Below are 14,949 nucleotides of genomic sequence, written 5' to 3'. Positions count from 1 at the left end.
TTCTTTGAGAACTCTAGGATTGATACCATCTGGGCCCGGTGATTTATTGCTTTCAGTTTATCAATAAGGTTGAGAATTTCATCTTTTATCACCACTACTTGCCTCAGTTACTCAGACTCCCTTCCTGAAAACATCAGTTCAGGCACAGGTATCTGTCCTGTCTTCTGCAGTGAAGACGGATGAAAAGAATTCATTCATCTTCTCTGCAATCTCCTTGTCCTCCCTTCAGTACTCCTTTAACTCCATTGTCATCCAGTGGTCCAACTGCCTCCCTAGCTGGTTTTCTGCTTATGATGTATTTAAAGAATTCTTTATTGTTGGCCTTGATGTTGTTAGCAATATGCTCTTCAAAATGCTTTTTTGCATCTCTTATTGTCTGCTTGCATCACCTTTGCAAGCTTGTGCTGCCTTTTGTTTTCCTTACTTGGGGAAGACTTCCGTTTTCTGAAAGACGCTCTCTTTTCTCTAATAGCTCCCTGAACACTGCTCGTTAACCATGCTGGTGACCTCTTGGACTTGGTACTACCTTTCCTAACCTGTGGTGCACATTTTCGCTGGGCTTCTATTATTGTGGTTTTGAGTAATCCCCAAGCATTTTGAAGGGATTTAATCCCCTTGACTCCCCCTTTTAGCTTCCATTTCACCAGTTCCCTCATTTTAGAGATGTTTCCTCTTTTGAAGTCAAATGTGCCTGTGTTAGACTTCCTGGGCAATTTTCTACTTAAATATATATTAAATCTAATCGCACTATGATCACTGTTTCCTACTGGTTCAACAACATTTACATCTCCTACTAGGACCTGGGCGACACCACTTAGGATTAAATCCAAGGTCACTTCCCCCCTGGTCGGTTCCATGACCAACTGTTCTAGGGCACAATCATTTAGAGCATCTAGAAATTTAACTTCTTTCTCATGGTTGGAACATGCATTCATCCAATCCATGTGGGGATAATTGAAGTCACCCATTATTACACTTCCTTGTTTGGAGGCCTCCCTGATTTTGCTTTCCATCTCAAGGTCACTCTGAGCATTCTGGTCTAGGGGACAATAGCATGTTCCTAGCACTAAATTAGTTTTGGGGCCCGGTATTGTCACCCACAGAGCTTCTGTGGAACAGCCTATCTCTTTTAAGTGTTCTAGTCCGCTGGACACTATGCCCTCTTTGACCTACAGGGCAACACGTCCCCCAGTACGCCCTTACCTGTCTTTCTTATAGTGTTTATATCCAGAGATGACCGTATTCCACTGGTTCTCTCCGCTCCACCAGGTTTCTGTAATGCCCACTATATCCAGGTTTTCCTTCAAAATCAAGCACTCCAACTCTCCCATTTTGGCATGGGGGCTTCTAGTATTTGCATAGAAACATCTATACACAGTATCCTTTCCCAGATGCCTCTGGTGTGTGCATCTTTTGCTATGGGATATTGGCCCTTTTGATTGGCTATTACATTCTACCATGTGCTCCTGGCCTATTTTCTCCCCTTCTACATTTGGGCACTCAGATTTTCATCTTCATCCCTTTGGGATGATTTAACCCAAACCAGATGTTTGTTAAACATTTTGAGGTGGAACAAAAAGGCTGCCCAAAGTAAATGGCAGGTTCTTGCTACCCACGTGGTAGCAAGTTACTGTATTTCAGCAGTGAAGGCATTAGAAAAAGTTGTGATGAATCCTGAAGGGGAAAGAACAAAAGGTGTGAGATGGAAGCCGTCCCTCTCCTCATCTTGTGTATCTGTGAAAGCAAGTTTGAATTAAAGACTCACTCTTACCTTCTGTTTATTTCTAAAAGCATTCAGCAACTAAAACAAAATTCCCACATAGGTTTCTGAGTAGTAACTCCATTGTCATTTTGTTGCCCCTTTCCAAGTAAAATAATTTATGCAGTGGAAGGAGGAAGCTTGCTCTTCAAGAAACAGCTTACTGGATTTTTGTGAGAATAAAATCCTGCTGCTTAGGATCCCTCTTAAAATGTGATGTGGTTAGGTTAACTTTTCTCCATTTCAAAGAAAGTAAGCACAACCTCATTCTAATTATCTCCTAGCACAGGAGTGGGAAACCTGCAGCCTTCCAGATATCTATGGACTACAACTCCCATCATCCCTGACCACTGGCCATGCTGGCTGAGTCATATGGGAGGTGTAGTGCAACATCTGGAAGGCCAGGGGTTCTCCACCATTGCCCTAGCAGATGACAAACAGCAGGGATTTCCCATGCGTCGAAGGTAGTTGCCAAAAGTCAAACAGTTTCTAATGCCAGAATCGTCCAGGAACTCTAGTGAGCTCCACCAAGAAGCATAAAGACTTCAGTATAGCCAGCAATAACTGCAACAAACATTTGTACTTATTTTGGAAGTCTATCCCTCTTCTAACTGGAGACACTTCTTCTTAGAAAGTACCCAAATCCTCACCGTCTCTTGAACACTTAATTCATGCTCCAGTTTTTGTTGAGTTTTGAACAAGAACAGGATTCTTCAAAGCACTGCTACACCTCCCTCACAGCGGCTGGTGATCATGTTAGCAATTTCAGTCCACGTATCCATATGTGGGTTATAAACCTCCACAGAATCTGAAGTTACTGGGGCAGCTGAATCATAGCTAGCAGTTCTGCCTCCTGTGGCATAAAGGAGGCCATTCACAGCTACAACGCATACTCCGGCTCTTGGGGCCTTCATTGAAGCAACTTCTACCCATTTCTCCTGATGATTAAAACAAGTACAAAAAAAAATGTTGTCTATGCAGTATGGACCTCTCCCGAGAAGAGCTTTAAATCTACCATTAGCAGATATAAGATTTTCTGTAGGAAGAGCTGTGCTGAATTGACCAGTGCTTTCTTACTAATGGAGTGACATTCAAATTTACATTGGCAACCAAGTATAGAAACAAAGGGTTGCAATTCAAATTAATGAATTCAAAGTAAAAATTGGAGATGGAATAGACAAGACCAACGTTTATATAATCCAGAACTGATTGGAGCAGAACACTGGAACTAGATGATGTCAGAGGCAGAATATGGGGGGAAGATTTTCTCCAATTTCCCCTCCCTCCTGTAGCCCCCTAAACACTTGAAATTGTGCTCTGGAGAGTTGGGGGACCATCCAAAACTCTAAGCTGGCACTGCAGCCCCCAGGAGGAAGGGCGAATCTAGGAAAACTGCCACCCTGCCCTCTTCCTCCAGCGAGGAGGCTTTCTTTCCACCAACATAGGGAGCCCTAATGTTTGCGGAGGATCAACTCTGTTTCCAATCCACTGTTTGTATATCAAAACCATCTAAATATTATATCATGGATAGTACTTAGAACAACCTTGCAAGGAAGTCCACTGTGCTCCTTATTTATGACAGATCGACTCCAGTCAATGCAGCTTACTGTAGCACAGGGGTGCAGAATACGGGGGGGGGGGGGAATTGCCCTCACCAGGCACTCCACAGGCCAGAAAACATCAGTGCACCTGGCCACACCCACTGATGTCATCCTGCCCCTCCTATTTTGTCTTTCTCTGGCCTGGAAGAGGCACAGAGTCGCATACCTCTCAACAAGGAGAAAGGGTTTGGGGCTAGTACTGGGAAGAGTGGCCACTCCTCCCAGGGTCAGCCAAGTCCCTGGCTTCAGGAGATACATAAAAGGACTCAGACAGTGCTAGGAAGAGGAGCTGCTCCAGCTGATGCTGCGTGCATCCCAGCTCTTATCTCCAATCTCAGCTCTCAGATTGGAGGCAACAGTTGGGATTCTTCCTGGGGGTGGGGCTTGGAGGCTTTATGAGCCAGATGTAGACTGGAGGCTAGATGTTCCACATCCCTGCTGTGAACATTTTTCATGCAGCTTACAAACACTGCCATTACAAAGGCCACTGGACTGAATAAGAGAGCTGCTACTACTTCTCATGTTAGGGCACTCAGTAGCAAGAATGGACTTTTGAAAAGACCGAATTCACAGAAACTTATGAAACATAGTGCTAAACACTTCTCAGGCCTGATTTGAAAGTGGAGTTGGGCATGTAAGAAAAACTTACCTATATGGTGTTCCATACCCACTAAATGTGCAGCGTTAGCAGAACTGGTGGCACCCCAATTATGGAATGATCTCCCCAAGAAGGCCTGCCTGGCACCAACATTATCTTTTTCGGTGCCAGGTTAAGACCTTTCTTTTCTCTCAGGCATTTGGCAACATATGCTGAGTTTTTAATCAGGCCTTGGTGGATTTAGAATCATAGAATAGTAGGGTTGGAAGGGGCCTACAAGGCCACTGAGTCCAGCCCCCTGCTCAATGCAGGAATCCAAATCAGAGCATCCCCGACAGATGGCTGTCCAGCCTCATCTTGAACGCCTCCAGTGTGGGAGAGCCCACCACCTCCCTAAGTAATTGGTTCCATTGTCGTATTGCTCTAACAGTCAGGAAGTTTTTCCTGATGTTCAGCTGGAATCTGGCTTCCTATAACTTGAGCCCATTATTCCGTGTCCTGCACTCTGGGATGATCGAGAAGAGATCCTGGCCTTCCTCTCTGTGACAACCTTTCAAGTACTTGAAGAGCGCTATCATATCTCCCATCAGTCTTCTCTTCTCAAGGCTAAACCTTGAGAATGCTCAAGTCACCTATGTAATAAAAACCATCACACTGTAGATCCTTCCTCTGTTATAATCTGAAAAACAGCAGTGATTTTCAAGAGGATTCCTGTTACTGGAAATCCTAAGTAGGAAATAGCCCTGTGAGTAAGAAAGGATCATTGATAAATAATAAAATATAGCAAATGTCTATCTCAAGCTAGCCATTATGGCATTTTAATGTTTCAATTCACAGTTGTAGTCAAAATTTTTAGCAGCAAGAAGATAAAAGGACTGCAACACCCTTTAGAGACATGAGATTTTGTAGTTATCAGTCTACTTTATCAGATACAGGACATGGACTGGGAAAGTGGTAGGCTTACGATACATATAGACTTCACTCCCTCCAGGAGTTTTTTCTGCTGGGGGGAGCTCTGCTATGCCCATCTTAGCTCCTCTACTGCTACATCGAACTTCAGCATAGATAGTCATTCTACTCCATCTCATGTTGCAGACAGGCTTTTGGCTGTTTTTAATTCCCCACCCTTCCCCTACACCCCATAAGATGCCTAGCATAACATTTATTCTGTACTTTGTTTAGAAGCCAATCTGGGTTTCTTAGTCTTCAAATAGTGCTCTGGGCAAGGGTGGGTAAGTGAAGAGGCTACATGGCTGCCACAAAGACCAACCAATCAGCATTCTGCACAGCCAGATGGAGGGATAAGAGGGAGATAGCATCATGACTATCACAAAAGCCAGCCAATCAGCAATCTGCATAGTCAGCTTCTCCTGGAAACAGGAAGAACTGATTATTCCTGAACTCAGTTTGGAAGTTTTTACATGTCCCAAAATGACTGAGTGTAGATCCACAGCTGACTCACTTCCCCAGCTGTATGGCTGTACACAAGACACAGCCTTATACAACAAGCAGACTGAGCTACACTGGGGAGAATAAACTTATGCACCCTTGACAGTAGATTCAAAGAAATTTACAGTTAACTAAACAAACTTTACTAAAAAGCAGCATAAACAAAAACAAATAGGCCTTGTTAGGGAATCCTACCTCTTCAAAGGAGTATTTCTCAACAGTTGGAAGAGCATCTTGAGTCTCATTCCATCCTCCGACAGCATAGATACAGTCATTCAGAGCAGCTACACCCAGGTATGCCCTTCTGGTGCCCATTTCAGGGAGTGCAGACCAGCGCTTAGATATTGGGTTATAGACTTCCACAGAACACAGTTCTATTCCTTCATTGCCAATGCCTCCAACAACATAAATTAAACCTGGAAACAAGGATTTTCTATTAAACTCATGCCACCTGACTACAGTTGGTGATAAAAGGACTTAAAGGAAATATGCAGTACTGACTGCAATCCACACCCCAGTTATTCCCAAGAAAATTAATAATGGCGCTCAGCTTGCCATGGTTTGTGTTGTTGTGTGAACCCAGGCAGCAAGGGTTATTTGACAGGTAGACAACCCTTAAATAACCCTTGGCTTGATTTAGGGTTATTTGAGGGTTGTCTAACCTTCAAACAACCCCTGCTGCCTGGGTTCGCGTGACACGACAAACCATGGCAAGCCAGATGCCCATAGACGCCATGCAAAAATGGCATCCACGGATGCCCAGCACAACATGACAGCCCACATGGATAAATTAACCCACATTAATAAATTAACCCACAGAGGGCTGCCATGACATGCGAATAGGACCAGTGTGAATAGCACAATGTTTTGCACCTGGGAACTGTAATACTTATGCCAGATGGTGCACGCAATACTATTATATCGATTTCTGCATGGAACGTGGTTGTGTCATCATAATGAGCATCTATTTAATATTGTCTGTAACATAAATACCCAGGAGTGACAATTATCCAAATGTTCAAGCCCGCTCACCTTGCATTTCACAGCACCCAAAATTGTAGCGTGGTACAGCCATGCTGCCCACCACTTCCCAACTATTCTCATCGGGATCAAAACGTTCAATCGAGCTGCCAATCTCTGCTCCAACCCAGCCTCCTGCAAACCAGAGTAAGAATGCAGGTAAGGAATACAATGAAGAGTGAACAGCTCACTATCTCCTTGAAGCAACCACATGTGTGGCTGGGTTAAAAAGGCTGTCTAAGGTAAGCAAGAGAATGAAGGAGTTTAGAATATTAGACTCCAGAAGTATGGTTTCATTAACTAAAGGCACAATCCTATGCATGTTTAGACAGAAAAGAAGTCCTACAAAAAAGTCCCAACCATTACCCAACCAGCTAACTAGAAAAAAGTCCTGCAACTCCCAGCATTCCCCAGTTGTGCCCTAAACCATCTAAATAGTGGCCAGAACACTTTTTATGGCTGTACTCCTTTTTATTTTCCTGGGAAGTGTTTTATCAGTACTGTAATTTATTTTTTAAGGACCTAAATATACTAGGTGCTGTACAGCCATAATTTAAGAACTTAATCCCCTGCAGGCTATCTGGCAAAAGAAATCATAGAATGAGCAACCTGGCAGTGAGGGAGTTCTCAGATAAGTCATCAGCAAGTATTGCTGTCCTTGGTTTTATTGTAAGAAAACACTTCTGTTTGGCTATTGCCAAAAGGATACCTAAGAGAACCTATTAGGTAGTTGTCATCATACATATTCTGGTGATATTCCTATTCTCAGGGGTACTCAACACTAATGAAATACTGCTCCTAGCTTAAGGGACGTATTGATTCAGTAGTCAAAGGACTTGCCAAACGCATAGATGGTCCCATAAGAGGCACACACTCCTAGTCCACAGCGAGGATGGTTCATGGAAGCTACAGCTGCCCACTGCTTAGTAATTGGATCATAGCGTTCCGTACAGTCGAAAATCATGGAGTCTTTTTCACCTTGGAAAAGAGGAAAGAACACAGAGAAGTTAAATATCTTTTGTATAATACTTATTCAAGACAATGCTCAAGTAATGGTAGAATAACAGCTCATCAATTTGAAAGTCTTAGTATAGCTTACAAGTTGCCAGACCTAGCGCATAATCTCTAAGTAGGTTCTCAGAATTTTTTTTTTTTTATAACTAAAGCTAACACTGAAGGGCTACAAGCTACCACAGTAATGGCATGATGATGACTAATAGGAGCCCTAGGGAAAGACAGAAATCACTCAACTTCCAGCTCCAATAATCTCTGCAATGATGCGGGATAGAATCTTATTTTAAAAAAGAAAGGAAGCTAATGTCTTTTGGAAGCCAACTTCTGCCATTTCGAAGCTCCAGCAGTTGTTTCCCATAATATGTGTGGTCTGCTTCTCTTATTTAAGTTGTCTAGGGCAATTTGCTCTGTCAGCATCTTTTGCAATGCACCTGCTCTCAGCTTGTGAAATGTTGTCTGGAGTAACACAGCAGTGGACTGCTGGGTGAACTGACCAGGCTCTGGGCAAGGGATTGGACTAGATGACCTTGGGAACTTTCCGGCTCTATGATCCCATGAACTATACTCTCCGTTTTGCACAGTTTGAGCGCATCAGCTATAAACAGCCCTGGCATTAAAAGCGGTCAGAACATGGAAGTTACTAGATGCCAAGAGCCATAGTAAATGGCTTTTTCTCACTGCTGATGTAGCACACAAACTTTAAGAAACATTTAGAACATGGACGCATCAAGGACTCCCAAAGATGCGGGCCAATTTTTTTTATTTCTGTAAGAAAAAAATCACAACTGTTGAGCATTTGCAGGTTAAATTCTACTATCATTTTGATCTATGAATAGAATTCTGACTCTAGTTCTTGTCTCAGAAATCTTATGGTTTGATAACAACACCTCAAGAGGAGCTCGCTGGTGGTGGCCAGTGGATCCTTTTGCTGAGTATACTGCCAACCCAAGAAGTTCAAGAGGAATGCTTCAACAACAAAGAATTTGGAAAACTTTTTCCGTATCACACAACTGCAGAAGCCTAGGGAGAACAAACCACGTATATAAGCCCTTAGAATTCTCAGGGTTCCTCCACCACCACTACATACAAAATACAGTTTTCATTTCTGGTAGGAGTTTTACCACATCCTTAGCAATTGTAACTGAGATACAGCACAGTTCTGCTTTCGGGCTCAATACTTCTTATGAGGGTTTGGTGTACCAAATGAAAGTGTTTTGCAGGCAGATGGTCCCAGGTTCAAATCTCTGGCATCGCCAAGAGCAGGTAGCAGGTGATGGGAAGTAAGAATACACAGTACTGAGCTAGATGGACAAACAGTCTGACTCAGTATAAGGCAGCTTCCTATATTTCCTAAAACCTACAGAAAGCAGTTGTTACTGGATGGACACAAGTACTCAGATGTTTAGTAGCAATATGAGTGGAAAGCATGAGTTTGAAAGTACCAACTGGTCAAACACAAAGTTCCTGCAAGTTACACAGCTTTGCATATGCATGCATACATGCATATATGAGAACCGGCGTGGTGTAGTGGTCAGAGTGTTAGACTGGGATTCTGGAAATCTGGGATCTAGTCCCCACTTGGCCATGAAGCTCACTGGGTGACTTTGGGCCAGTCAGTGACTCTCAGCCTAACCTACCTCACAGGGTTGTTGTGAGGATAAAATGGAGAAGGCGAGGATCATGTAAGCCACCTTGAATTCTTTGCAAGACAAAAAAAGGTGGGATATAAATGTAACAATAATGGTAATAATAATAGTAATAAATAATAAATAAAATACATACATAAGTACACCAAGGAATAGCCTGTTTTCCCCCAGAGGTTCTTCATCCTTACCTCCAATAGCATAAACCATTCCTCCTACCACTGCAACTCCCAACCCACTGCGAGCCTGGTGTAAGGAAGACACAGTAGTCCAGTACTGACTGAAAGTATCAAAACGCTCCACACAACTGAGAGCTCTGCTGTCACTCCAACGGCCTCCCTGCAAGCGAGTATATCCACCTATTCAAGAAGCAGAGACGGGCTGAATGATTAGCTGCTCCACAGGCATTTCCCTAGTACAGCCTTCCCCAACCTGCTGCCCTCCAGATATTTTGAATTTTAACTCCCATCAGCCCCAGCCAGCACGGCCAATGGTCAGGAATACTGGGAGTTGCAGTCCATATCATCTAGAGGTCACCAGGTTGGGGAAGGTTGTCCTAGCACTTCAGGTTTTGCAGACATCTTATTGCCAACAAGGATCCGTACCTACTGCATAAAGGTACTTCCTGGCTTTCTTCCGGGGACGTGCCTTAGCTGCCTGCAGGAAACTGCTAACCTTGCTCTCTTTGGGAGATTTACACACTTCACAGTATTCTTTTAAGAGGGTTTGAAGGGCCACTCGAAGACTGAAATCAGGAACACCTTGGGAAGAAAAAAATTGAAATATTTAGTAATGGCCGATCTACAAATAAACCAGGTGTGTGAGTTTGAGAGATTACATTTTCATTGATTGGCTGGTTTTGTAGCTTGTCTCCATCCAAAAAAACAGTACATATTTTTAAAAACTCAATAAATGCATTTACTAAAATACATATCACTTTCCTCCTGCTCTCTTACCCCAACCATTAAAAGCCAACACAAAGTTAAAAAAAATTGCAACCCTTCTGGGAAATATCTAGACTCAGATTTTGTTGAGTCTGCAGGAAAAAATATTTCCCAGACTTCTACGGTCATATTTACGCAGTTGGAGATCTCATTAATGACCTTTGTAAAAATTAGCAGGGCCATAGAAAGTTAGAAACTATATAATGAGCCATAATCTGGATCGTCGTACATAACCCACACTTTCTCACCTATCAGTATTCACATAAGAAGTTAGTTACTCATGACCATCCCATCCTCCTGAATTCACCTGCCTTACCTCTCCTCATTACCAGACTGTATTTCATGTTTTCCTCCAGATGGGAATATATCCAGTGCTTCTCTGCCTGTAAAAAGTGAAATCCCACCACACTCTGCATCATATTGCAGGGCATTTTTACTCACAGCTGTAAAACTCCAAATAATTACAGCATTATCAAGGGTTCCAATGTGGCAGTGCTTTAATATAACGGTGAATCCATTATACTAACAGCTAGTACAAGGTAATGCACCTCTGATAGGGTACCTGTGTTTATAGCTGCTACACAAAATCAGTCCACAGAGACCACGTTGGGTCACTGAGTGATGTGAAAGTATCAAAAGTACAAATTCACATACTACCGTACACTCAGTTACCTTCAATGTACTTCAAGAGTCTTTGTGGGGGTAGCAAAGGAAATCTAACTGTATCCAGTATTTCCACAACATGTTTTTTTCTTCTTCCCAGATCCTTTAGAATCCATTGCATTGCAGCAGTGAACACCTGGTACTCATCTTCTATGCTCAGCTCCTCACTTCGCAAGATCTTAATAAGCTGGTCTTTTGTCAGGGCCAGGAATTCCTCCCCATTCTGGATGTCTAGGAAGTGGGCATGGATATAATTCTCTGTGAAATCTAGCAGATCATGACAGGCAATTTGCTCAGAGAACTGAAAGAGTTCAATGCAGTTCGTAGGATCAATCTGCCCCTTTAGAAATTCACAGCAAAGATCCACCACTTCTGTGAGCTGGAACATGTCTGCTGCCACAATTAACTCCTGGACATTACTCTCGCCAATGCTGACTATGCCTGAATGAACAAGGGAGACAGATTTTCATCTGGTATGAAATCTTGCCAACATGATAGCATATGTTTTGTCCACAAAAATTGTGACTGTCCCTTGAAGCATATAGACATACATGATTGTTGCATTACCAGTATCTTTAGGGGAACCCACAGGAATTAAAATAATGAATTGATTAGGATATGGTAAATGTAGGCATACTTTTTCACATCTCCTTAATCAAATGGCATAGATCAACGTTTTCTCCACAGAAAACTGACAATAAAACAGCCAATGTTACACTAGCATACCACTAACTAGTTCTGTTTGTATATTCAGGAGTTGCAGCTAAGCAGTAAATCTATGTCTTAATTGTGTCTTCAGACTGCAGATAGGAGCTCATAAGTTTGAATGCTCCTCCATATTCCTCCCCAAATAACTGCACATAGAAAATTAACACGTCAGAGAGAAAGCTAGACGAGAACCCTTCTCTCAGACACGTTGGCTGTCAAAGCACAGGGAATTATTTATGTACAGAAGAGCTTTCAGTCATGTGAGTCTCCCATTTGAACTTTGAAGTAGTGCAGTCTAGACTCAGATTTACCCCCTCACATATGATTCGTGAGAACAAGACAAGTCCTGTACAGGAGGGGGAATTCTGCATTCCCCACAGCTACAGCATCTTCTAGCATAATTTTGTTCAGCAAGGAGACAAAACTATAATTACCATTTATTTATATCCCGCTTTTACCTCCAAAAGGAAGCACAATGTGGCTAACAACTTTATCATACAGAATACAATACTACCAAATAAAATATCAAAGTCACTATGAAAAATTATATAACCATAAAAATACTACAATAAACGTCAATAAACTTATGAAGAAACTTTCAATTCAGAACTTAAACATCAAGTTAGTTAATAGAGAATTTATAAATAAATTGAACAAATAAGGGGATAAGAAAATACAGCCCATATTTTAACCAAAAATGCACACTTAGGGAGCAATCCTATGGCTGCTTGTCAGTGGCTAGATGGCCATAGGATATGTGGGTTTCCAGGAACCAACCTTGGAGCCCGCACTCCGAGGTTGGTTCCTGGAGAATCGACCTCCCTCACTTCCGCGCTGCCCCACAGGCAGTGCGAAATGGCCCCACGCTTGGAAGAGGAGCCTGGAGTGGCCAAAACAGGGAGTTCTGGGGCAGGGAAGGCGGAAATGCCAATATGTCACATCCTATGTGTTGTCTGGCAGCCTCCTCCCCCGCTCTGCCTTCCCGCGGTTAGACAGTCAAAATTGGCTGTCTAGTCACAAATGCAGGGCAGGAGAAGCACGTAAGGGACGATCCCCTCCGCACTTTGCCTGCCCTGCATTTGATAGGCAGTTGCCTCTGAGTTTGGAGGCAGCCGCCTATCCCCATAGGATTGCGCCCTTAATCCCCATTCCAGCAGCCAATATAGTAAGCTGTTTGGAAGTACCATTAAGAGAGAGAATTCACTCTAGAAGCAACAGGGAAAAACTAGACAAAACCACTTAATACAGTAATTGTACAGTAAAACCAGACTTAACCCCAATTATGTTTATTTGGATGGTAGTCCTACTGACTTCAGTAGCACTTACTGCCAGATAAGTGTGCTTCTAATTCCATCATTAACAACACTCACTTTGTTCACATAGGGACTGATAGCAGGAATACACAAAAAGGATGGAAAAATGTGTCTATTCAATGTAGTGTTGGGTAACTCTCATTTGTTTACTAATGTCAACCCTCTGACATAAAGGCAGCGGGGCAGGGATGTCTGTGAAATAGTCAGTGATAAGATGTAAAACAGCAAGTACTAACTGAATCAAGACATTTGATTCACAAGCTACCATGTTATTAAGGCATTGCCACAAAGCATAACAAGGAATTAGTCTACCTGTGTAAATAAAGTCCAGGAGGATCTGAAAGATGTCAGCATCCACACCCAGGATCCGCACAACATCCTTTGTAGACTCTTGCATCCCTCCCGCAAACAGAGCTGTAAAATAAGGACTACTTGCAGCCAAGACAAGTCGGTGGACTTTAAATACTTCCTCACCAACCTGGAGCTGCACATCACAGAACTGCTGCCCACATCTCATCTTGTTGATCTGAGCCAATACGAGACGAGCATGCCTGTCTGCTAAGAATGGAAACTCACTTGTGCTGGGACCAGGCACACAAGCCATGTTAGGTTCACAGAGAAAGTGAGTGACTGACACCCATCGCCCCCAAAGGTGACCTAGGAAGGACAAGAAACACTTTGAAAGTTACAGATCTGATTAAGGAGTCAGTGCTGAGCATAATATGAGTTAAAATAACTCTCCCTACCTTTAATTTAACTAAAAACACTTCCAGATACCATCAACTCAGATTTCAATATGGCAGTAATCCCAGTCTGATTTCACAGCAGAGAAAGTTATAGGAAAAGGTGGGTGGTGATTACATTTTCTTCAGGATTTTCCAACCACTATCCAGTTACCACCTCATTATCGTCTTGGTAGCCCTGTTTGAAAAACATGTTCTAAGTATTGGTACATTTTGTAATATCCTGATTACCCAGTATAAGGATTTTTAAACAAATAACTTAGCTGACAGAGAAAAGAGTTATAGCAGGGAAAAAAGACTGCTAATTCTTTCACAGAAAACAAATGCAGTGACTTACTCCTAACACACAGGCATACTCTTAGGTAAGCTACCCAATGCCCTTTTAAAGATTTGTGTTTCACATCATAGCTCATCCTCTAGGTAATTGCAAATGTCCCTTATTTCAGACTTTTCAACTGCAAGGTGTCGCTGCCAATTTTTCAGACCAATTCTGACCACTTGGACATCCAGCTGACTTCAGTGAGGCAATTTCATGTATGTATAGGGTTGCAGCCCTAACCTAATTGTAGCACGAGAGACAATAACACAGAGCAGCATTTACCATCTCTGTTGAGATACTAGAAAAGCCTGAAAATACAATTACGGTTCATTTTATCTGTTTTACTTCAGGGAAAATAGTAGGGAGATACTAATTTGCGCCCACGCCCCTCCCCCCTACACACACGATCTTCAAAATGGGAATAAGAGGTCAGGAGAGGAAGAGGCAGACAGGGCAGCATACCTAAAACCCCGGACATTTTTCAAAACATGTCTTTGAATTAAAAAAAAAAAAGGGGGGGCTCAAGCCTCCCTCCAGAACGGGGCCAGGCCGCAGCAGTTCCTGGCCGCGCGTTCCGGTCGATTTTCGAGGCTGCAGGTTAAACAAACAGCCGAGACGCGGCGGCTGCAGAACCCGGCTGCACCGAGCAATGGCGATGAGAGAGGCGCTTAAAAAAACACCACGCAAGCAAGACAACCCCAATCCTCAGGTACCTCGGAAGCAAGCGAACAGCCGCCCCCGGGGAATTTCAAAGCATTTCTACCTACCGCTGGAGGCGCGGCAAACGGTGGAAGAAGAGGGGATGGACGGAGCCCCTGAGGAGGCGGAGGCGGCGGCGGCGGCGGCGGAGTATAGCAGGCGCCGCCGAGCAGAGCGCGCACGTGACAGGAGGCCGGGCAAACACTGGCCGGCGGGGCCTGTGCTGTTTTTCAGTCAGCCTCAGCCAAGGGAAGGAAGGGGAGCGCTACTGGGCGGGAACGAGGGAGTAGTAGTATAAAACTCGAAGTAGTATAAAACCTTTCCTCACGAGGCTTGAGGGCCCGGGTGGGACTGGGTTATTAGTAGTTGTTCGAGGGCGGGCGGCGGCGGCTGCTGCTGGTGACATGAATGCCACACTGCCAGCGGGTTGAAGTCTCTCATCTTACCGTTTTTAATTTTCTTGAATACTTGTTGAG

At 43.4% G+C, this 14,949-nt stretch overlaps 1 protein-coding gene across 5 annotated transcripts; it reads right to left on the bottom strand.

Annotated features, from left to right (window-relative positions):
* Window positions 1-1,765: 1,765 nt before the first annotated feature.
* IPP (intracisternal A particle-promoted polypeptide) lies at window positions 1,766-14,676 on the bottom strand. Of its 5 annotated transcripts, none has more exons than XM_084852643.1 (10): window positions 14,542-14,653; window positions 13,459-13,633; window positions 13,025-13,369; window positions 10,701-11,132; window positions 9,690-9,845; window positions 9,276-9,443; window positions 7,268-7,405; window positions 6,440-6,562; window positions 5,603-5,823; window positions 1,766-2,697 (listed from the first exon to the last, which is right to left on the bottom strand). In XM_084852643.1, the coding sequence occupies exons 3-10, from the start codon at window positions 13,314-13,316 to the stop codon at window positions 2,473-2,475; spliced, it is 1,755 nt and encodes a 584-aa protein (XP_084708769.1). In that variant the 5' UTR covers window positions 13,317-13,369; window positions 13,459-13,633; window positions 14,542-14,653; the 3' UTR covers window positions 1,766-2,472. The 5 variants fall into 5 exon arrangements, with proteins under 5 accessions (XP_084708769.1, XP_084708772.1, XP_084708770.1 ...); XM_084852646.1 differs by having other exon boundaries at window positions 13,191-13,369; window positions 14,542-14,649; XM_084852644.1 differs by having other exon boundaries at window positions 14,488-14,597.
* Window positions 14,677-14,949: the final 273 nt, after the last annotated feature.

This window comes from Heloderma suspectum, chromosome 4 (assembly GCF_057233095.1).
Source record: "Heloderma suspectum isolate Gila_16-S chromosome 4, 16-S_ref, whole genome shotgun sequence".
Lineage (NCBI taxonomy): Eukaryota > Metazoa > Chordata > Lepidosauria > Squamata > Helodermatidae > Heloderma > Heloderma suspectum.
Note: the sequence above shows the minus strand (reverse complement) of the source record. Positions and strands in the feature narration are given on the sequence as shown.